The sequence below is a fragment of the Chenopodium album genome, chromosome 24 (genome assembly GCF_948465745.1).
Source record: "Chenopodium album chromosome 24, dcCheAlbu1.1, whole genome shotgun sequence".
NCBI classification, from domain to species: domain Eukaryota; kingdom Viridiplantae; phylum Streptophyta; class Magnoliopsida; order Caryophyllales; family Amaranthaceae; genus Chenopodium; species Chenopodium album.
The window spans coordinates 447016-471433 of record NC_137857.1 but is presented as its reverse complement, the minus strand read 5'-3'; the positions used below and the strand labels follow the sequence as shown (position 1 = coordinate 471433).

The 24418-nt window shown below is 36.4% G+C and overlaps 1 protein-coding gene and 1 pseudogene across 1 annotated transcript; one reads left to right on the top strand and one right to left on the bottom strand.

The window, feature by feature from the left end:
• Window positions 1-93: 93 nt before the first annotated feature.
• Window positions 94-6432, top strand: LOC145612160 (ribulose-1,5 bisphosphate carboxylase/oxygenase large subunit N-methyltransferase, chloroplastic-like). The gene is made up of 12 exons (XM_081667534.1): window positions 94-231; window positions 672-761; window positions 1376-1504; window positions 1758-2058; window positions 2168-2286; window positions 2475-2607; window positions 2838-2914; window positions 3960-4157; window positions 4760-4949; window positions 5083-5264; window positions 5649-5749; window positions 5828-6432. The coding sequence occupies exons 1-12, from the start codon at window positions 205-207 to the stop codon at window positions 5976-5978; spliced, it is 1698 nt and encodes a 565-aa protein (XP_081523660.1). The 5' UTR covers window positions 94-204; the 3' UTR covers window positions 5979-6432.
• Window positions 6433-20639: 14207 nt separating this feature from the next.
• On the bottom strand, window positions 20640-22664 carry LOC145611961 (AAA-ATPase At4g25835 pseudogene; annotated as a pseudogene).
• Window positions 22665-24418: the final 1754 nt, after the last annotated feature.

Below are 24418 nucleotides of genomic sequence, written 5' to 3'. Positions count from 1 at the left end.
ACTGATTTGAAAAAATCAAGCTACGCCATGGACATTTTTAACAACATATTATGGACATTTTTAGCAATCTTGAAACCCATTTCTCAGCTTTTGGAGGGCTTTCGACTTCATCAACTTTAGTTTAAGAGACGCTAAACTTCACTGAAATTCTATTACAAGTACATTTCTTCTTCCCTTTAAACTCTACTAAAAAATTTCGCAACAATGGTGGATTCCATTGAAGATAATCAGGTAAAATCGCGAAATTTTAGCTCATTTATATCTTGTAATTTTCTGGGTTCATTTTTCTTACCCATAATATGATGAACTCCAATTTTCATGGGTCCATTTATTTGAATTCCTTTGAACTGGTCATGTAGAATTAACCCTTTCATCCTCTGTTTTCTTGCTCATTTTTATTACTAGAATCACCATTTCAGAAAGAAATTGGTAAGTTAAAAGCAATACATAAGAACCCTTTTGAATATTTCTTAGATTTTTCTTTGAATTTGTTGTTCTAATAATGTATGTACTTTTATCAAACAGTTGGTGGGCAAATATGAGCTATATTTGAATGTGGGTTTTCTTGGGTGTTTGAAATCTGCATTGTTTATGTAATAAACTGCTTGCTATACATCTTGTTTCATTTTTTATGTGTTTTTTACTGACTTTGATCTTTGTATAAATTGCAGCCGTCTTCTTCAAGTAATTTAGGTGGAAGTGATGATTGTTTCTTGGTTGTCGAATTACCTGAAGATGACCCTTTGTTTGAAAAGAAGCTTGTGAGTTTTTTTTCAGAATTTGAATTGAAAAATTAAGCATTGGAGTTGCAAGATAAGGAAGAATTTGTGTGATTCATTTCTTTCTTTGAGTGTTAAGCTTTCTCCTTTTTCGGCTTTTGGCTATTTGGATTAGTTGCTGACTTGTTGTTATACTTGATTTGATTATACATCTGTTAAGTTAATTGATAAAACTGGTATGATGTAGGAGGACTCGGAAGTAGGAACTGTGTTATTAATCGAGGGCTCGAACAGTTTGATCCATGATCATATTAATGATTGTTAATGACCTAATCTTAATGCATTACTTTCTGGATGTGATCATTTGAAGAAATTGTTTCTTGGAATGTCATTGACGGGTGTTTTAATTGTTAGTAAAACATATTATAGGGAGTTTTAAGGGTTTAAAATGGAGTGAGACTTGTTTTTAGAAGCAATGAAGTCAGAGCACTTTGAATTATTTTTACTTGATAGTGTTTGAGTTGGCTTATCCTTATGTTCTTATATTGGTTTTAGGCTTCCAAGATGCCTGAAGACAGTTCTGTGTGCTTCATTCATCAATGAACATGTTTATCTGGATTATTGTGCTAACTTATGGTGTCTCTTTTTTATTACAGAAATTGCTTGAAGATAAGGGATTTGGTCCAAGTGATCGTGTATACCTGCAGAAGACTTTAGTTCCTCATAGTCTGAAAGTTAAGTTGGATGCATTGCTTCAGAGAGCTCGGATAATCCACTTGAATGAGGTAAGTGGTATATTGGTTAAAATTATTACTAGTATATACATCTAAACTCGGCTGTAGACTATAAATGGCTCTGTCAATAGTTCCTTTCAATTCAGCATGAAAGCTTAAGTATTCATTCTATGTTATATTCATATTGTCCATCAGTACTTTGTATGTTTGCTCTAGTACAGGATGATAAACTCATCAGAATGCTTAAATATTCTGGAACTTCTGGTATCGGTAATGCTGAAAAGCTAACTTTTTTCTGGTGCAGACGGAACTTTATTTTGGTGCTAGTGCTTTAGATGAGGGTATAACAGAAGAATTTTACAGTCCTCGGAATGAGTTAGAGGCTCTCAATTGTGTCCTCTCTCTAGTTGATCATTATAGTGGGAAAAGTGATGTGACTAATGCTTCACTGAAAGCTCTACGAGTTGCAATTATCTCAAGAATTTGCAATTTTGGGAACAAAAATAAATTGGAGACAGAGATCGTAAAGGAAGCATGTGACAGTGAGAAGCATCTTATGAGTTGGGCTGAAAGCCATGGTCTCATATCTAAGCTGCAGATAGCTTGTATGTCAGGAATGCTCTAATCTAAACTTGTTCAAATCAGAGGCATTGTATTAAGAAAGTTGCTTACATTGCTTTCCTGTGCTGATGTTTACATTTTGTGACAACCTAGATGTTAAAGGAGCTGGGAGAGGAGCACTGGCAACAGAAGACCTTGGGGTTGGAGACATAGCTCTGGAGATACCTATTTCTGTTATTATCTCAGAAGACCTTGTCTATGAATCTGACATGGTATGCTTCATTTGGCCAAAGGATTACATATGCATAAACTATATACATCAATACATGTACTATGACTCAAAGTGCTCCATCCTTCAGCACCTTCTGAATTACGTGATTTCCCAAAAAGTTGGATACATTATGTTTTTGTTGTTATATGAGGGAAAATAATAATAACTTTGTATTCTTTTACTAATCAGATTCATATTTTGGAAAAGATAGAGGGCATTTCCGCTGAAACTATGTTGCTCTTGTGGAGTATGAGGGAGAGGCACAACATTGACTCGAAGTACAAATTCTACTTTGATGCACTTCCCGAACAGTTTAATACCGGTTTGTTCTGCTGCCTAACTCTTTTCTTAAATGCTTTAAGCTTTACATTTATCCATTCATTATAATCACCTGGAAGCTAAATGATTAGCATCTAGGAGATTACTTTTTAAGAATTTATCTCCTATGTTCTGCCAGCTTTATCTTGTCTAACTGATCCCCTGAATCTTAATAGACAGTTCTTACACTGTTTATAGTGATCTCATTGAATCTATGTGTATTCTTTCAAATAGGATTGAGCTTTGGTGTGGAGGCGACGATAGCTTTGGATGGAACCTTGGCCTTAGAAGAAATATTACAAGCGAAGCAGGTTGTCTAAAATGTTTTTTTTTTTTTTTTTTTTTTGCTGTTTTTCAAAATCTAGTTAATAGTATTTCTGCTTCGTTGTGGTTAAAGGAGTTTGTGGAACTAATGTGGACAGTGGAGTAGATAATTAAGCTCTCTTTGGAGTTAAAATATATAGTAACACTCATTTCTGTGCATATATGTACATTGAATTGCTTCATCCAGTTTAGTGGTCTTGTAAAAAATGTATACTAAATTTTGTCAACTTCTGTCAGTGTCAATAATATTTCTGCTTCATTTTGGTTAAAGGAATTCCTGGTACTGATATAAAATCTCTTTGGATTTACCACCTCTGTTAACTATTATTTGCAACAAAGGGGGTGTTTGCGGACTCCTAGGCAAAATTTGTTTGTGAGTGTAAAATGGAGAGAGAAAAAGTTGGGTACATGTGATGAGGAGAGAGATAGAGGGAAATGACAACTTAAAAAGGAAAGAAAACATTTGTTGCACATAATAGTTAGCATCCATTTATAGTATATGTTGCAAATAATAGTTAACGGAGGAAATATAATTTATAGCAACTCATATTTTTGCATATTTGGACATTGATTTGCGTATTGTCCGTGAAAATAAGAGTACTAGAATTGTATCAAAGGATGTCCCAGGTCTATAAATTTGAAGGGTTCTTGTTTTTTCATTACAATGTGGTATTATATGACTACTATGCCCTGCAGCATTGCTTCACCATTGTTGACTCTTGCTTTTTTCAGAGTTCAGACATTGACCATACCAAACTAAATAATTCTTTTCTTTCAATGATTATGTCCTTGGAGAATTTTTCACTTAAAGAGTATATATTGAGTAGGATTTGACCAATTTTGTGGTTGTATAATTGGAGTAGAGAAAGCATATGGGTGAATGTGCATCTATTAAGAAATGAGGGGACATTACTGGGACAAGGAAAATAATGAGACATTTATCTTTAAGATGGCGAGAGTATTAGTACTGCCTTTTCTCTACTTTTACAATTTTACCGGTTGCTTACATATCTGTCTATATGTTTGATGCAGCATTTGCGTTCTGAATATGATCAGTTGTTTCCTGCTCTCTCCGTGAGTTTTCCTGGTTTATTCTCACCAGAGTTCTACACATGGGAGCAGTACCTATGGGCATGTGAGCTATGGTACTCCAATTCCATGAAAATTATGTTTCCTGATGGAAAGCTGAAGACATGTTTGGTCCCCATTGCAGGTTTTCTAAACCACTCTGTATGTTCACTTATCTTCTCACTCTCTTGTTTTGTTGTACAAGTATTAATTTAGAAAGGATTTCAGAAAATTGGTTTCCAGCTTTTCACACGGCTAAATCATAGTATTAGTTACCCTTATTTATAAACCAGTTACATCCTCAAATTGCAGAAAGACTAGAAACTAGAAGAAAATCCCATTCACTCATACATTCACCTTGCTAGAATGCTAGTTACCCTGTCTGAACTTCGCCATGTTTTTTTTTGCACAAAGTCTCCTCTTGTATACTTCTAGGCAATTCAGCTAGCTAGAGTGATGTGTAGTTATCATCTTGTTGACGTATTCCAATTTTCAGATTGACCTTCAATAATTTATTAATCAATTTCTCCAAATTAAAGATGTTGAAATATCCATTTATGAATCGTTGTTGGATCAACTATCTGAGCTTCTGATATCAATAAGAAGTTTTCCTTATCTTTCTTTGATAAACTCCCTTAATAAGTTAATAACCAGAAAGCAGTATACCTATCTTGGGATGCCTCTTTTATCGCTTCCATGTGAGTCATGGGCTCACAGCCAATCTCTTTCTGAATGTCAGTAAATATGATCTCGTTTGTCTACAGGTTTGCCCACATATTCTGCATTATGGAAAAGTAGACTCAGTGACAAACACTCTCAAATTTCCTCTCTCAAGACCATGCAATAGGGGCGAGCAATGCTATCTGAGCTATGGAAATCTATCTAGTTCTCATCTGCTCACCTTCTATGGGTTTCTACCACAAGAAGTGAACCCTTATGATATTATCCCGCTTGGTGAGTTTCACAGATATTCTACAATAAATGTAGTCAGAGCTCTTTTCTGATTAATAAGAGCTATAATCATCTCCTGTTGGGATGATATCAGATTTTTCTAGAATTTTGTTTATTGATATTGAATTCATTGTAGATATTGAAGCAGGCTCAGACTGCTCTTCTGAGGAAGGCTGTCAAGATTTTACCCAACACATGGTTCGGGGTACTTGGGTTTCAGTTTTAACCAACCAAGGCCTCTTTTACTATAGACTGCCATCACCACTTTTGGAGCATCTACGGAATGCTGTGAATCCTGGCTTGCATACCATGACACAGGTATGATTTGCTTTTATCTGACTTTAAACATCATAAGGTCATCTAGTTAGCTAATACTTCGGAGAATTAATGCCACAACCTCATGCATTTTTAATTTTTTATTATTAAGTGTATTGTTGGAATTCAGATGGTATTCAAGCAATGAAGCTGGGTGATTGTGTAGTAGCTTTACCCTATTATTAACTGTAATGAATTTTTCTGTTCATCATGAGGGTGTTTTGGTATCCGGAATTCCGGAGGATGATATTGGGGAATTATAGAGGGAAGTCTTTGGGTTCATCAAGGTAGTGATGGACAAAACTTGTTTGTGTTGATTAAGGCTATCTTGAATCATGATTTCACATTTGGAAGCTCATACCCACTTTTCACTTATTATTGTATTAGTCGCAAGAAAGCTTGGAAACTGAGAAGAAGGTTCTTGATGACCTTTATGCAATTTTTGATGGCATGATGACAAGTCTTGATGACTCAGTGCTGGAAGACAGGTTAGTTTCCGAAGAATCCATGCACATGTTTAAACACTAAGATGTTGAACCTAAAGTTGATGTTTTGCATTTTGCAAGGTTAAGTGAGAAGTGGGATGTACAATTAGCAATACAGTACAAAGATTTGCAGAGAAACATTGTGTCTTCTATACTGATTGCCTGTGAATCTGGACGAAAAATGGTGGAACATGAACTCAAGAGATGCATGAATGAGGACATTGATGGCTAGCTTTAGCTTCAGGTAGAACGAGTGCCCTTCCTGCTGTTTTTCTGTTTATCATTACTGTGAATGTCAGCCTCCCTTGGAGCCGTATACTCGCCCTGTATGTCTGATTTTGTTGTAATTTTAGCATAAGTAGCAAAGATAGTATACCTAGGTAAAGGCATTGTAAGATCGTAAGTTCGTTAGCCATGGTCAAGATTAGCCCCTTCACCAATTTTGTTCTGGACCTTCCTCAGTTGAGGCAATATAATCTGGTACAAGGGTATTACTGAAAGCATTGTAGTTCTGAATTCCAAGAAATTTACTTTGAAATGTCTACTGTGAATCCATATTTCTACTACTATATATATTTCCATTAACCAATTGATAAAAGTTGGTGAAAATACTTTTATCAATGATTGCAATATACTTCCTTTTTTTTTTTTTTTTTTTTTTGACATAGATAAATACTTCTTATTATTTTAAAGTATTCATAAATGATATTTTAGATTGCTTACTGAAGTCAGTGAACTCATCTTGATTGAATAACTGTCTTTGTAATTTAATTTTTTCCCTATATACTGTATAAATTAGATGGTTAAGAATGTGATGTGTTGTGCTACATTTTCTAATTTTGGTAACCATACATCTTATTGGAAAAGCTGATTGAAATAATCCCTGGATATGGTGATGATCACAATAAATTGAATTACGGGCTTTACGGCCAATACAGTATAAAAACCATGATTACTCTTTATTCACATAATAAGCAACAATAGACACGATTAGATACATTAATTTGACCCTTATTTGATCATCCAATCCAAAATCGAAATTTATTTGCAAGTTACATGTTTCGATTTAAACCTCAAACCTAAACCAATTCCAAATAGACTCAAATAAATTGACTAATATTTATTGATTTATCGTGATATCAATCCAAATAGACTCAAATTTTGTTTATTTGTTATTACTTTTATGTTTAGTAAAAAAGATAATGGAAGAATTAGCATATTTTTTTGACTAAATCTTACCATTCATTAAAAGAACTTTGTATCTAGTTTCTTCTAAGCATCAACCAACTGAGTGGATTATTTCTTCTTAACGTAGAGTACTAACTTTTGACTTTCATTACTTGCTTTTTTTTATGTACTAAATCTACTAACAATGATCCCATATAAAAACACTACTTGCACTATAAATTCTGTTGTACTAACTATTGTTGGTAACCATTCTTTTTACCTAGTGCAATGTGTACAATAATACAACATATAGTATACTTCATATAATATATTTCAGATATCACCTCACCCATACTAATTAAACATAGACGTGACATTGGTTATGCACCATTGCACCTACACTCAAGCCATAATGAACCTATAATCTCATTTAATAGAACTCCGTTGTAAAAAACCTTGACTTAAACCAAATAAAAATAATTATTTCAAGATTACAACTAACCAGAGCTAACTACATACTTTCCTAAATAACCCACATTTTATAATTATAATTAAAATGTTTTTTAGATTTTGAATTTGACAGCAATTTAATTTGTTAGAAAACCTAAACAAAAAAAAGTCAATTGTGGATATAAAAGAATAAAGAAACTTTGAACAATTTGCAGCTGATCACGTCAACCCACAAAAATTTTGTTGTAGGTGTTAAAAGGTTCGATGGGAAAAGTTTGCATTCATGCACACAGCACAAAGGGACCAACTTTTGCAAATAAAGGGATCAAATCTATTCTAAATTTCTTCAATTCATAATCTTCGTATCCTTAATGGGACCTTATAACATATTAAAGTCATCATATTGGTTACAAGTTTAGCAAAATTAACTTTTGAATTGCACATTAGTCATTTGTCACCAATTTCTAATATCTTATTTGGCTTTATCGAAAAGTTAAGTTGACATCTACAAATTATATGTATACGTTACGAATACAAGTTACTTAAATATATATATGTCAACCAGTTTTAGATAAGCATGACTTCAAGGTAATGCAATCAATCGTACTTGTGGCTCTTTGGGATGGAGTTTTCTATAATTTCTTCCCTCGCTTTTAATGTGTCTTGCATGCAATGCCGATTGGATTAATGCGTGAAGTCAAGGACTCGAGGGGTCAATTTTGTATGATTTCTTTCCTTCTGGAATTGATCCTTACTTGCCCTACTAGTTAGGATTTATATTCTCCACGGGTAGGTGCAGTGTGACAATTGCCTATTTAAGTACAAGACTCTTTCATCCCTAGAAATCTACAATGGTTTTGTAGTTTTGCATAGCTACCTCTATAGATGTTCTCATTCTCCATTCTCGTCACACTATAATGTAATTTGATTTGCACATCGTAATCTTCTCTGTCAATTTAAAAGACACCACATTTCACAAATGAATTTTGCTAGGGGGCTCGACTACTTGTCTACTTAGCTAATAACTTGGTATTATGTACTGATATAAAATCACATAACATAGGCCGAATGGCATGATGCCATTATACTTTTTAAAAACCACGATCTAATGTTTTATTTGGGTTGTTTAATTTCCATCACATAAATTGCATGGTCCTCTTCAATCAACAAAATTTATAATATGAATACTTTGTATGTGAATCTAACATCACCTTATTCTTTACTCTTACTTTTATATATGAGTAGCTTACTAAAGTGATTATGCAACTAATTATCATTAAATAAAGACAAAAAGTGATTCGATCTCCATCTTGTTCAATGAACTATTAATATGCAAATGGGTTTATTTTTGGTTTAAGTGATCCATGAAGTATAATTTGATGGTGAAGACATTCATTCTAGAAGAATCTGTAACCAATGTAAGTTTGACATTTTCGTTAAGGTAATCAAATATTCTAAAGTAGACAACAATAATAATTATATGAAAAAACAAGATACCTAAAAATTTCTGAAATTTTAAGGCACCAATTAATATTCAATGTATTTTGTAAAAGATTATTCTAGTTATAAATTATATATAAGAGGTCTTAGGAATATGATTTTGATAGACGACTTTGCCTTGGATTTAATACAATTTGTATGATCAACTTTGTCACTTTCCAGTGAACTTTTCCACTTTCAAGTTTCATGTAATTAACACTTTAGAATTCAATCAAGAATTTCCATTTAATTAATCACAAGAATTTATTCAATCTAATTTCAATCATGTACTATACATTGCAATGTCATCATAACTTTTCTCACTTTTTATATAGGAGCATATGTTGTGAGCAATCTGATTGTTTGAAAATCAATTTTTCGTATATATTATAAAATGGGTTATTTGCAATTCTTAGAAATAGAGCTTAAAATCTCTTACTTGATTATTTGAATTTAGAATTGATACAACCTCTTGTTGGGGTACTCGGTAATCTCAAGCCTGCTAAACTAAGACTAACTTGGATTTGAGCTAGGTTCGACCTCAATTAGAAGGAATCCTCACCCATCAATGATTTACGTTCTCAAGGCCTGCCTGAGCCGCCAGATATCTCTAGTAAAGTTGAACAACTTTCTTACCAATTGATCCAAGTATTTATTGGTTGACTCATGCAACCACTTAAATAACATAACAAAATATATACTTGACCAAACTTGTAGTCGACCAACTAACATCCATCTGATTTGTAATTATTTGATACATATATCATTGAGAACCGATGAGATGAAAATAAGTTATTGGACATTTCATACACTGTAAGTTATTGAACATCTCGACTTTGTATTAAAATAATTACATACTATATGTTATTAAACATTATTTCATATAAGATCTTGAATATTTTATATATTATCCAAGCTTTTTAAGGTTTTTTAGAGGTTACGGGGCCCGGTGGCGAAAAGTGTTGAAATCCTAGGGGATACATCTCAAGGTCAAATAATGACGTTTGGAACCATATATGACCATTATATGTTGTCATAAATGTCTGTGGTTTAGCTTGATTAAATTTTATAAAATCAGTGCAAGTTGTAATCGGGTAAATTGACTGTTTAAACGCATATTGGATGGTTTTATCCACTCAAATGGGCTCCCGGAGGATATTAGGGACCATGGTAAACATCTCGGCAATTTTTATTTCTGAGCGAAAAAAGGTCAAAAATTACAAAATTGAAGGCTATTAACCACGATTTTTGAGAAATTTCGGAGGTTTCGGGGGCCGGTGGCGAAAAGTGTTGAGATTCTAAGGAATACATCTATAGGTCATATAATGCCATTTGGAACCATATATGACCATCATATGTTGTCATAAATGTCCGTGGTGTAGCCTGATTTTATGAAATCGGTGCAAGTTGTAATCGGGTAAATTGACTATTTAAAGAGATATTTGATGATTTGATCCACCCAAATGGACTCCCGGAGTGTAATAGGCACCATGGTTAACATTTCGGCAATTTTTATTTCCGGCCAAACAAAGGTCAAAAAATTCTAACATTGAAGGCTATTATCCACGCTTTTTGAGAAATTTTGGAGGTTACGGGGCCTAGTGGCGAAAAGTGTTGAGATCCTAAGGGATACATCTCAAGGTCATATAATGACGTTTGGAACCATATATGACCACTATATGTTGTCATAAATGTCCGTGGTTTAACTTGATTTTATGAAATCCGTAATTGGGTGAATTGACTGTTTAAAGGCATATTGTATGGTTTTATCCACTCAAATGGGCTCCCGGAGTGTGTTAGGGACCATGGTTAACATCTCGGCAATTTTTATTTTCGGGCGAAAAAAGGTCAAAAAATTCCAAAATTGAAGGCTATTATCCACGCTTTTTGATGAATTTTGGAGGTTCTGAGGCCCGATGGCGAAAAGTGTTGAGATCCTAGGGGATACATCTCAAAGTCATATAATGACGTTTGGAACCATATATGACCATTATATGTTGTCATAAATATCCGTGATTTAGCTTGATTTTATAAAATCATTAGAAGTTGTAATCGGGTAAATTGAATGTTTAAACGCATATTGGATGGTTTTATCCACCCTAATGGGCTCCCAGAGGGTATTAGGGACCATGGTAAACATCTCGGCTATTTTTATTTCTGAGCGAAAAAATGTCAAAAATTATAAAATTGAAGGCTATAATCCACGCTTTTTGAGAAATTTCAGAGGTTACGGAGCCTGATGGCGAAAAGTGTTGAGATCCTAGGGGATATATCTCTAGGTCATATAATGTCGTTTGGAACCATATATGACCATTATATGTTGTCATAAATGTCCGTGTTGTAGCCTGATTTTATAAAATCTATGCAAGTTGTAATCGGGTAAATTGACTATTTAAAGGCATGTTGGATGATTTCATCCACCCAAATGGGCTCCCGGAGTGTATTAAGGATCATGGTTAACATCTCGGCAATTTTTATTTCTGGGCAAAAAAGATCAAAATTTTCCAAAATTAAAGTCTATTATCCATGTCACGGTAGGCCAGTGACAGCCAGTATAAAACTTCGTCACATCCCATGACATGAGCCAAACAGATATTTTCGTGGGGGCGTTCCCTACTCAGCGACGCGCTGCACTTCCTAGACCCGGGTGTAGTGATAAGTATGCAAGGGTTGCTAGGTCGTCGCCCAGAAGCGACGCGCCACATTGCCCGAGTGTGGTGTCAAATGAGCAAGGGCGTGCCATTGGGGCGTTCCCTACTGAGCGACGCGCTGCACTTCCCAGACCCGGGTGCAGTGATAAGTATGTAAGGGTTGCTAGGTCGTCGCCCAGAAGCGACGCGCCATATTGCCCAATTGTGGTGTCAAATAATCAAGGGCTTGGAGTTGGGATCAGGAGGGAGCGTGGGAGAAAAGAATTTAGTTTGCGGATTGGTTCTTGGAATGTGGGGTCTCTTACGGGAAAATCAGCAGAATTGGTAGAAGTAATGAAAAGACGACGCGTGAACATCATGTGCCTCCAAGAGACAAGATGGACAGGAGAAGGAGCTCGAGGCTTGGTTTTGGGGTATAAGGTATGGTATGTTGGGCAAGAAACGAGCCACAGAACAAGGGATGGTGGAGCTAGGAACGGAGTTGGTGTGGTTCTCGATGAGAGGTTGGCAAAAGAGGTGATCGAGGTCTATCGGAAGAACGATAGGTTGATAAGGCTGAAGTTGCTATGTGGCAAGGAGATTGTGAATGTTATCAGTGCTTATGCTCCCCAAGTGGGTTTAGATGCAGAAGAGAAACGACAATTTTGGGAGGACCTAGACGAGGTGGTGCAGGGTGTCCACCACTCAGAGAAGTTATATATTGGAGGGGATCTAAATGGGCACGTTGGGGCGAGCCGAGATGGCTATGAGAGTGTCCATGGAGGCTTTGGGTATGGGCAGAGGGACGCCGGTGGTGAAGCTATTATGGATTTTGCCCAATCATATGATTTAATTTTGGCTAATACTTGGTTTAAGAAGAGGGATTCACACTTGATAACTTTTCGGAATGGAGCAAATGCAACTCAAATAGACTTCCTGCTCACAAGGAGCATAGATAGACAAAGTTGCATAAACTGTAAGGTTATCCCAGGGGAGAGTGTGGTCACCCAACACCGGCTATTGGTAATGACTATTCGTCTGAAAGAGAAGGCGAAGAAAAAAGTTAGACAAGAAGAACCAAGGATAAGATGGTGGACCCTAAGGGATGCAAAAGCTAAGGTTTTTACAGAAAAGGTAATTGAAGAAGCGGATTGGGATGGAGAGGTGGATCCGGACATGACTTGGTTACGAATGAAGAACTGTTTCCTAAGAGTGGCCAAAGAGGTCTTAGGGGAAGTAAGGGGAAGAACTTCGGTACAGAGAGATACTTCGTGGTGGAATGAAGAGGTGAAAGCAGTAATTAAGCAAAAAAGGGAATGCTATCAAGCCTTAGGAAAATGTAGGAGTGATGAAACCTTTGCAGCGTATAAGGAGGCTAAGAGCAAGGCAAAGGCAGCTGTTCGCCAAGCAAAAGAAAAGGCATATCAGGAGGTTTATGAAAAGCTTGATTCCAAGGAGGGAGAAAGGATCATTTATAAGATGGCAAAGAGAAGACAAGAGGCAAGGAAGGATATTGGCATGGTGAAGTGTGTCAAAGATAAGAACCAAATGGTCCTAGTGCAAGAGGAGGGCATCAAGGACAGGTGGAAGGGGTACTTCGATGAATTATTTAATGGAAGTAATGGAGTTGTGATAGGAGATACCTCTATGAGTGATGAAGAAATCAACATGGAGTATGTGCGAAGGATTAGGAGAGTAGAGGTGGAGATTGCACTGAGGAAGATGAAACCTAAGAAGGCGGTTGGCCCTGATGGGGTACCGATAGAGGTGTGGAGGTGTTTGGGTAAGATTGGTATTGATTGGTTAACAAACCTTTTCAACAAGATATGGACGGCTACAAGGATCCCACAAGATTGGAGGAAGAGCACCTTGGTCCCGGTTTATAAAAACAAAGGAGACGCTCAAGATTGTTCTAACTATCGAGGAATTAAGCTTATGAGCCATACTATGAAGTTGTGGGAAAGGGTGATTGAACAAAGGTTGAGGGCATGCACAAGCATTTCAGATAACCAATTTGGTTTTATGCCTGGGAGATCTACTATGGAGGCAATCCATTTGATAAGACAAATGATGGAGTTTTATAGGGTAAAGAAGAAAGATCTTCATATGGTCTTTATTGATTTAGAGAAGGCATATGACAAGGTGCCAAGAGAGATACTTTGGTGGGCAATGTTGAAGAAAGGTATCCCACGAAGGTATGTAGACCTAGTTAAGGATATGTATCGGGATGTGTCAACAAATGTGAGGACATGCGGAGGGTTGACAAAAGATTTCCCTATTACAATCGGATTGCATCAAGGGTCTGCATTAAGCCCTTTTCTTTTTGCAACGGTTCTAGATGAATTAACTAGACCAATTCAAGATGAGGTTCCATGGTGTATGCTGTTCGCAGATGATATCGTTTTGGTGGATGAGACTAAGGATGGGGTTAATGTCAAGTTGGAGCAATGGAGGCAAAGGTTGGAATCTAGAGGGTTTAAGCTAAGTCGGAGTAAGACTGAATATTTGGTATGTCGTTTTGGCACTCAGAGGGGGACAAGCAATGAAGTGGTGAGTTTGGATGGAAAGGATTTGACCATGAGTGAATGTTTTAAGTACCTAGGGTCGATCATCCAGAAGAATGGTGACATTGATCAAGACGTGACCCACAGGATTAAGTCAGGGTGGCTTAAATGGAGAGCGGCCACGGGAGTGTTATGCGACCGCAGCATTCCCTTAAAGTTGAAGGGAAAATTCTACAGGACTGCCATAAGACCAGTGTTGCTCTATGGTACAGAATGTTGGGCTTCTAAGAAAGAGCATATTAAAAAGATGGAGGTTACGGAAATGCGCATGTTAAGGTGGATGTGTGGAAACACTTTAAGAGATAGAATCAGAAATGAGGTTATTCGCAAGAAAGTAGGTGTGGCGGGCATTGTAGATAAATTAAGGGAAAATCGTCTGCGTTGGTTTGGACATGTAAGACGGAGACCCGAGGGTGCACCGGTGCGAAGAGTGGAAGAGTGGGACCATGGAGGGATTAAACGAGGAAGAGGGAGACCAAAAATGACTTGGTTGGAAGGAGTGAGGAAGGATATGAAGTGCATGGATTTACGTGAGGATGAAGTTTTGGATCGTAAGGGATGGAGGAGAAAGATTTATGTTGATGACTACACGGAATAATCAAATTTGGTTCATGTTAGCCGACCCCACTTTTGGGATTAAGGCTTTGATTGATTGATTGATTGATTGATATCCATGCTTTTTGAGGAATTTTAGAGGTTATGAGGCCTGGTAGCGAAAAGTGTTAAAATCCTAGGTGATACATCTCAAGGTCATATAATGACATTTGGAACCATATATGACCATTATATCGTTGTCATAAATGTCCGTGGTTTAGCTTGATATTATGAAATCAGTGCAAGTTCTAATCGGGTAAATTGACTGTTTAAAAGCATATTGGATGGTTTTATTCACCCAAATGGGCTCCCGAAGGGTATTAGGGATCATGGTATACATCTCGGCAACTTTCATTTCCGATCGAAAAAAAGTCAAAAAATTACAAAATTGAAGGCTATCATCCAAGATTTTTAAGAAATTTTGGAGGTTACGGGGCCCGGTGGCGAAAAGTGTTGAGATCCTAAGGGATATATCTCTAGGTCATATAATGCTATCTTGAACCATATATGACCATTATATATTGTCATAAAGCTCCGTGGTGTAACTTGATTTAATGAAATCAGTGCAAGTTGTAATCGGGTAAATTGACTGTTTAGAGGCATATTGGATGGTTTTATCCACCCAAATGGGCTCGCGGAGTGTGTTAGGGAACATGGTTAACATCTCGGCAATTTTTATTTCCGGGCGAAAAAGGACAAAAAATTCCAAAATTGAAGGCTATAATCCACGCTTTTTGAGGTATTTTGAAGGTTATGGGGTCCAGTGGCGAAAAGTGTGGAGATCCTATTGGATACATCTCAAGGTCATAAAATGACATTTGGAACCATATATGACCATTATATATTGTCATAAATGTCTGTGGTGTAGCTGGATTTTATGAAATCAGTGCAAGTTGTAATCGGGTAAATTGACTATTTAAAAGCATATTGGATGGTTTTATCCACCAAAATGGGCTCCCGGAGGGTATTAGGGTCCATGGTCATCATTTCGACGATTTTTATTTCCGAGTGGAAAAAGGTTAAAAAATTATAAAGTTGAAGGTTATTATCCACGCTTTTTGAGAAATATCGGATGTTATGGGTCCTGGTCACAAAAAGTGCTGACATCCTAGGGGATACATTTTTAAGTCATATAATTCCGTTTGGAATCGTAGATGACCATTATATGTGATGTACACATTCTATACCACATTTTACCCTCGGTTTATAGCTATTTTTGTGTGATTTCTAAGCTCTACGGAGCTATTTCTCGCTAATATCCTCTTCTCTAGTGTGGCTTGGTCTATTTGATTGATTTTACAGGCATATGAAGATTTTCGGATGATTTGGACGCATTTTGGATTGCCACGAGAGCTTAGTAGGATGGAAGAGATTTTTCCAGTGTCCGCCCTGGCTAGCAGCCAGGGCGAAGAAGAAAAGAAGTGGAAAGTTCAGCCTCCGTCCGCCCGGACCGGGCGGCATTGCCCTGGCAGACTAGGCGGCATTGCCCTGGCAGACCGGGCGAGCAAGATTTCGTGTGAAGTGCCAAGTTGGTTGTCGCGCCCGACCGGGCGGCTTTGCCTGGTCTGACCGGGCGGAGTTTCGCGGAACCTATTTTCAGCATTTTTCGGGTTTCTTATTTTAAGGGATATAAATACCCCTTTGTAAAGCCGATTAAAACACTTAGTTATTATCTTAGCAGCTTTTAAAACACTTTTAGAACCCTAATATTCTCTCTAGTTCTAGATTACATTTGATTTTCAAGTTTTAATCTTTATTCATCAACGATTGGTACTTTTCTTCATTCAAGCAATTGGTATTCATTCTTATTCCATCTTTTACTTTTCATTGCTTATTAATCATGTTTTCTTCATTGAATATTGTTTTTGCTTTCGTTAATATGTGTGAGTAGTTTCTTTATTCCAAGATCTAGCGGAACCCGAATATGATTGATGCATGATTTAATTCTTTAAATTCTCTAATGATAATTGCAATTGAATTGCTTAATTGATTGTGCTCATGCCAATATTAGATTAGGGATAATTAGTATTGTTATTAATCCATTGTTTTAATCACAACGGGAGTTGGGTTTTGACGGAATTGAATAAATCAATTAAGGGTTTGAAGTTCATCACGGGAGTAGTTGAATGGATGATTAGGAAGTTAGAGTAATGTGCTCAAGGTCTTTAATTTACATGATTCCACGGAAGTAGGCTTGATTGTGATTAGAGAAGCCATTAATAACTCGGGAGAGACCATTGGTATTATTCATGGATTACTTTTCCTCATTAATCAATTGAATTATATGTTAGGGGTAGAACGACTATTGCATTAATTGTATTCGTGGTAATGCTTGATCTTGGATGTTTTTAGCATTGATTTATCATATTATTTAGTTTAATCGCTTTAATTAGTTCTTTAGTTATTGATTCTCATTCATTTGATTTGGTTACTTGCTTAGTAATTGCTTGAGTCTATTTAATTAGTTGAACCATAGTCTCTTGGGATCCGACCCTTGCTTGCCCGTCTACATAGTAGTGGTCTAGTTAGGTTTATTTTTGTTAGGTACGCGACACGCCTATCAATATGTTGTCATAAATGCCCGTGGTGTAGCTTGATTTTATGAAATCAGTGCGAGTTGTAATCGGGTAAATTGACTGTTTAAAAGCATATTGGATGGTTTTATCCACCCAAATGGGGTCCCGGAGTGTATTAGGGACCATGAATAACATCTCGGTAATTTTTATTTCCAGGCGAAATAAGGTCCAAAAATTCCAAAATTGAAGGTTATTATCCACGCTTTTCGAGGAATTTTAGAGGTTATGGGGCCCGGTGGCGAAAAGTGTTGAGATAATAGGGGATACATCTCAAGGTCATATAATGACGTTTGGAACCATATATGACCATTATATATTGTCATAAATGTCCGTGGTGTAGCTGGATTTTATGAAATCAACTCAAGTTGTAGTCGAGTAAATTGACTGTTTAAAAGCATATTGGATGGTTTTATCCACCCAAATGTGCTCCCGGAAGATATTAGGGACCCTGGTAAACATCTCGACGATTTTTATTTCTGAGCGAAAAAGGTCAAAAAAATTACAAAATTGAAGGCTATTATCCACGCTTTTTGAGGAATTTTAGAGGTTATGGAGCCCGGTTGCGAAAAGTGTTGAGATCCTAGGGGATACAGCTCAAGGTCATATAATGACGTTTGGAACCATATATGACCATTATATATTTCCATAAATGTCCGTGGTGTAGCTGGATTTTATGAAATCAATGCAATTTGTAGTCGAGTAAATTGACCGTTTAAAAGCATATTTGATGGTTTTATCTACCCAAATGTGCTCCCGGAGGATATTAGGGACCATGGTAAGCATCTCGACGATTTTTATTTCTGAGCGAAAAAAGTCAAAAAATTACAAAATTGAAGGCTATTATTCACGCTTTTTGAGAAATGTCGTAGGTTACGGGGCTCGGTGGCGAAAAGTGTTGAGATCCTAATGGATACATCTCAAGGTCATATAATGACGTTTGGAACCATATAAAACCATTATATATTGTCATAAATGTCCGTGGTGTAGCAAGATTGTATGAAATCAGTGCAAGTTGTAGTCGAGTAAATTGACTAGTTAAAAGCATATTGGATGGTTTTATCTACCGAAATGTGCTCCCAGAGGGTACTAGGGACCATGGTAAACATCTCCAAGATTTTTATTTTCGAGCGAAAAAGGTTAAAAAATTACAAAATTGAAGGCTATTATCCACGTTTTTTGAGAAATTTCGTAGGTTACGGGGCCCGGTGGCGAAAAGTGTTGAGATCCTAGGGGATACATCTTTAAGTCATATAATGTCGTTTGAAACCATATATGACCATTATATGTTGTCATAAATGTCCGTGGTGTAGCTTGATTTTATGAAATCAGTGCAAGTTGTAATCGGATAAATTGACTGTTTAAAAGCATATTGGATGGTTTTATCCACCCAAATGGGCTCCCGGAGGGTATTAGGTACCATTGTAAACATCTCGACAATTTTTATTTTCGAGCGAAAAAAGGTCAAAAAATTACAAAATTTAAGGCTATTATCCACGCTTTTTGAGAAATTTCGAAGGTTACGGGGTCTGGTGCTGAAAAGTGTTGAGATCTTAGGGGTTACATCTCTAGGTCATATAATGCCGTTCGGAACCATATATGACCATTATATGTTGTCATAGATATCCGCGGTGTAGCTTGATTTTATGAAATCAGTGCAAGTTGTAATCGGGTAAATTGACTGTTTAAAGGCATATTAGATGGTTTTATCCACCCAAATGGGTTTATGGAGTGTGTTAGGGACCATGGTTAACATATCGCCAATTTTTATTTTTTGGGCGAAAAAAAAGGTAAAAAAAAATCCAAAATTGAAGGCTATTATCCACGCTTTTTGAGAAATTTTGGAGGTTACGGGGCCTTCTGGTGAAAAGTGTTGAGATCCTAGGGGATACATATCAAGGTCATATAATGTTGTTTGGAACCATATATGACCATTATATGTTGTCATAAATGTCTGTGGTGTAGCTTGATTTTATGAAATTATTGCAAGTTTTAATCGGGTAAATTGACTCTTTAAAGGCATATTGGATTGTTTTATCCACCCAAGTGGGTTCCCAGAGGGTATTAGGGTCCATGGTAATCATCTCGACAATTGTTATTTTCGGCCCTAAAAAAGTCAAAATTGTTAAAATTGACGGCAATAATTGGACTTACATATTAGTTTTTGAATGAGTAATGATCGAAATCATAGACTCATAGTGAAACGAACACAACCAATACTTCGACATCAAACCTAAATCCTACCCATTGATTCCACCCACCAGCTAAGTTAAGAGATTTGTTCCATTGTTGAGTACTCATAAAAGGGAAGGGAAAGCAAAGATGAATACATTTATACATGTGGAAATGTAAGATGCACAATATAGTATTAAGAGTACCAAACCAACTCCACTAGGATGTGGCAAATTGTAAAAGAAAGAAAGTTAGGATGTCCTACCTCAACACTTGTTCTGGTATAATGTATAGTTTTATGTCAGTCAAATAAATAGCTCTATTTTGGACTAATTAGCCTACACATGCAAACTAGATAGCTAACTTTTTAAGTTATCCAATATCCATCCAGCTCAATCTCTGATTATAATCTTATGCTAATATATTCTCATTTGGCTTTATTTGCTTCCTTTTTTTTAAACAAGTATACAATTAATAGAACTATATATGTCAACAATTTATGGGTCCATTCTTTTCTTAATTAATTTAGCAATTAAGTATGCTAAGCTCACAAAAGAAAACAAATTACACACATACTCACACAATTATACTATTCACTTAATTAACCATTTAGATAATAGAAGTGCATAATTTATGATTAATATGTCAAGCTTTGGTAGAGCATCATACTTCCAACAGTAGTGGTGGCATGACACATATTATTCCATTGGAATAAAGATTGTTATTGTTAATTATGTGAGGTCAGTTTATGCCCCCCATAAAAAACATGTACTAATTATTTTTACCAAAAACAAAATTAAAAAAATTGGTAAAGATAGAGGTTATTCGGTATTAAGTTATATTATTAGCTTCGAAGTTTCGAGCTAGAATTCATCACGTCATCATTTTATACCTCATCACTTGGTTTTTTTCACTATCAGAGTATCTAAATTTTTTCCAATTAATTAAGGTTTTTTTTTTCCTTATATATGATGTTAAATTTCAAAGGAGTAAACTACACTTAAGTTATCCTTTCTATTTCTAAGAGTTTAATCAACTTGATATGTTCAAATTATAGACTATAAAATATGACTAGCTATTATCGACAATTACAATTAATTATTCCACAAATTGTGAATCAAGTAGTAATTTACTGTTACAATAAGATAATCTTCAGGCATTTTATTCAGGGGTTGATTAAGAAAAAAAATATATAAGATGAAGATGATGTATACAAAAAGACAAGATAGGGATTACCATCACTTTACATAAGGGTAAATTGCATTTCTTGTCATGTCTGATTTTCATGCATCTAATCTTCTTACTTTCATGACATAATAATAATGTACTACAACTACAACTACAACTTAATCAATTTCTTAACAGTGACAATAACAAGAAATTATGATATGATGAACATCATCCTACTCTTCACCTTTTTTGTTCCCAAAATCATTAAATTTCACTCATTTCATCATTACCATTGCTAATTTCTTGTCCCCTTTACCCTATCCCTCAATCTTTTTTTTCCTTTCATAATAGTAACCTAAAAATTGAAGAAAAACCAAGAAGCATTACACTAGTAAATAGTAATTATAACAGTACCATATTATTTTGTCTTAATTGAACTTCTTATCATTTTCCTTGAAATAGAGTTCATCATCATCCACCACAACATTGCCCTTGCCCTCCTTTTCTTCATCACCACCATTTGCATTGTTATGCATCATCTCAAGCTCCCTCTTCTCCTCCTCCTCTTGCTCCTCGAAACTCGAAACCCGGCCTCGTACACACTCATTCTTACCACCCTCCGCCCTTCTCTTAAGCTCCACAAGCAACTCCTTGACCGCCTTCATCCTTTCTCTCCTATGCCTAATCAAAACCTCGCTCACATCTGCCGGGGTCATCCCCGCCTTCCCCACCACCGCCTCGAACTCGGCTATGGTCTCGGAATCTAGATCATTCTCCTCTAACCCCACATAATTCCTTAACAAAATCTTCAAGGCTTCAAAAGAACAGTTGCTAAGGTGTATATGCATATCCATCCTACCACACCTTAGCAATGCAGGATCAAGCTTCTCCACATGATTCGTCGTAAACACGAATATCCTCTCGCTCCCGCAGCACGACCACAGCCCGTCCGTGAAGTTCAGCAGGCCCGATAGGGTCACCGAGCCGGGCCCAGACGGGCCGTCATCCGGGCCCGGGTAATTCCCATGCCCGCCACTTTGACGATACTTGCTGTTCTTGTTGTCCTTCTGCCTGTCCGATAGGTCGATCGAGCAGTCGATATCCTCGATCACGATAATCGACTTCGACGTCGTCTTCATGAGCAGCTTCCGGAGCTCAGAGTTCGACGACACCTCCGTAATCTCGAGGTCGTAGATGTCGTAATTAAGGTAGTTCGCCATTGCAGCAATCATGCTCGACTTCCCCGTCCCAGGCGGGCCGTATAATAGATACCCGCGCTTCCAGGCCCGGCCCGTGGCCCGGTAGAATGACTCCCCGCCTGCAAACTCCTTGAGATCAGCCATGATCTCGGCCTTCCTCCGCGGGGCGATCGCGAGCGTATCGAACGTGGAGGGGTGCTTGAACGGCACCGCCTCCCACGGGTGACCGGGCCGGGCCGAGTCCATCGACCCGCCCCGGGAATTGGTGTACAAATACCGGTCTTGATTCAACCTCCGAATCTCCCCGGCCCGGTCCATGATATGATCCAAGTACGGGCCCAACACCATATCTTTCGCCGATTTCTTGACCCGAAGACTGAACCCGCGCTTCTCATCGGGCACGGGCCGCCAAGAGAAGGACTGAGATGGCCTTTGTGTAACAATGTGCTCCCACTGAACTGCCACCCCTTTGAATGTATCAAAGAGGGTGTCATTGTGTGCTAACCCGAACGTAACGGCCGAGGAGTTAAGCGAGCGGGTTAAGCTTAGCCGACCCGCGGACGCAGCTGTTGCGGCCGCGGCAGAGCTAAGATAGAGCTGGACGGCGTTATACAGCTCGTTGGTGTTAACGCCGTCGATCTCAGTTATGTCAAAGTAGCAATAACAAGAGAAGTAATTAGAAATTCGGTTGAAGAATTTGAGAAAAGTGTAACGAAATGAAGGTGGGAAAATTGTTGTTAGTAAACTTTGGCAAAAAGCTAGCACCCCCATTAATGAAGCTAATGAGGTCCAAAATTCTCTCATTATTTTTTGATGGGTTTTTTCAAGTAACAAAAATTATGTGATGATAAACTTATGTTGTTGCATAAAAACAGAATTTATAGATGAAATTGTAGGTAGAGTGAGTAGAGTAGGGAAGAGTGAGAAGAAGATGGAAAATATTTGGGGATAAAATGGAAAGGGAGTTATATAAGTAGTCAAGTGAGAGGGACATGGGATCATCATCATAAGGGACAGAAAGAGAGGCATCTTTTTAGGCTGTATTTATGTGAGATGTGTAGTAGGATGGGATTATGAGTAGCTTTATGATTTCTTCTCTTTTTTTTCCACCCCCTCTCTTTTTGTCTTGTTTTTGTGAGATTTATATATGGTTTTAAATCATAGGCTCCACATAAGTTACATCATGTCTAGTTTATGTTTATATTCTCTCCATTTTAGAATAATCTCACAAAAATCATATAGACATATGTATTTGCTCCATTTCTGAATAATTGACGCTATATATTTTTTTTCTAGACTGTTTCAGAATAACTGACATGATTTATTATTTTGAACATTATAGAATAATTGACACACTATTATAACTAATGACAAATGACAACATGTTATTAGATTGAACATTGAAGTATATATAACCACAATCACCATGACTCATTAACTTTTACCACTGTTACTTTTTTAATAATACTTTTATAAACTAAATCTATTCACTTTATTTTACATAAAACATCTTTTCCACTCAAATTTTATAGTATCAAATAAGGGTCTGTTCTCATTGACTGAATTCAACTAAACTAAACTGAACTGAACTGAAATGAATATTTTATGAGAGAAGGAAATTAAGAGCTGAACTGAACTGAACTGAACTGGACTGAACTGAACTGAATTTCAACGTAAGAAAACAAGCCCTAACTCATTAATCATTATATGGTCCTCATCTATTATTTTGTTAAACTATATGTCAAATAACACAAGAGACTTTATTAATTATTTCAAAATGGATGGAGTGTTATAACATTATAGTATATTTAATTATTTGTTTGTTTTTTTTTTTTTTATATGTATTGACACATCTTGTATTCAAAATTGTTGATGTAAAACTTCAAAATCAATATAATATATAGTATATATTTGCAACGGCAGATTTGATTTCTTGGTCTTTTGGGGTCCTCCTAGCATAGCCAGTAGCATGGCAATCGATCGACAGGCAATATTTGGCAGACATATAGAAGCTAAAAAGAACAACCTTGCTTGATAAGGGAATGAAAATCTTTAAAACAATCAATAGTGCTAATAAATTTGGGATTCAGCGCCAAAACAAGGGAAGATATCATCATGATGATTCTTTTCCTCTTGGACCTTTCCTCATTTTAATTATTATATCTATATGTAGATGTAGTTGGCCTCTATTGCCTATATGTTTTATTATAACTTTATTATATACTTTTTTTTTTTAATTTTTATTTTTTAATCCAATCCGTTTCTAATTATTTGCAACAATGAATTTTTTTTTAGTCTTCCAAAATGATACCCTTTATAACAAATATAAAGAAAGTAGTTTAATAGTTAAACATCTTGTAGAATTGAAATACAAAAGTGAACAAATGAAATGATCCGGCCTCAAGAGCTTATAAATTCTCAATCAACTATAAATTTTGCTTGATTGCTAAATAAAAAGTACTGTATAACTTTTTTTTAGGTATGTACTATTAATTAAATTTGAATTATTATAATAGTACTCGATGTAGTTCGTATTTATCAGCTTATTATTTTGAAATCATGAGTTTAAATTGATTCTTACTAGCCACAGTTATCAAATTTGAAATTAAAATCCCCTCATCCTATACCCTAGCTCCCATCCTTCCCTATCAGGGCTTGGATTGTGTAGAGTTTA

Coding starts and splice junctions, on each gene's coding strand:
- LOC145612160 (XM_081667534.1), top strand. CDS start 205: ATGGTGGATTCCATTGAAGATAATCAG. Junction 762..1,375: donor CTTTGTTTGAAAAGAAGCTT/GTGAGTTTTTTT, acceptor TTTTTATTACAG/AAATTGCTTGAAGATAAGGG. Junction 2,608..2,837: donor TCCCGAACAGTTTAATACCG/GTTTGTTCTGCT, acceptor TCTTTCAAATAG/GATTGAGCTTTGGTGTGGAG.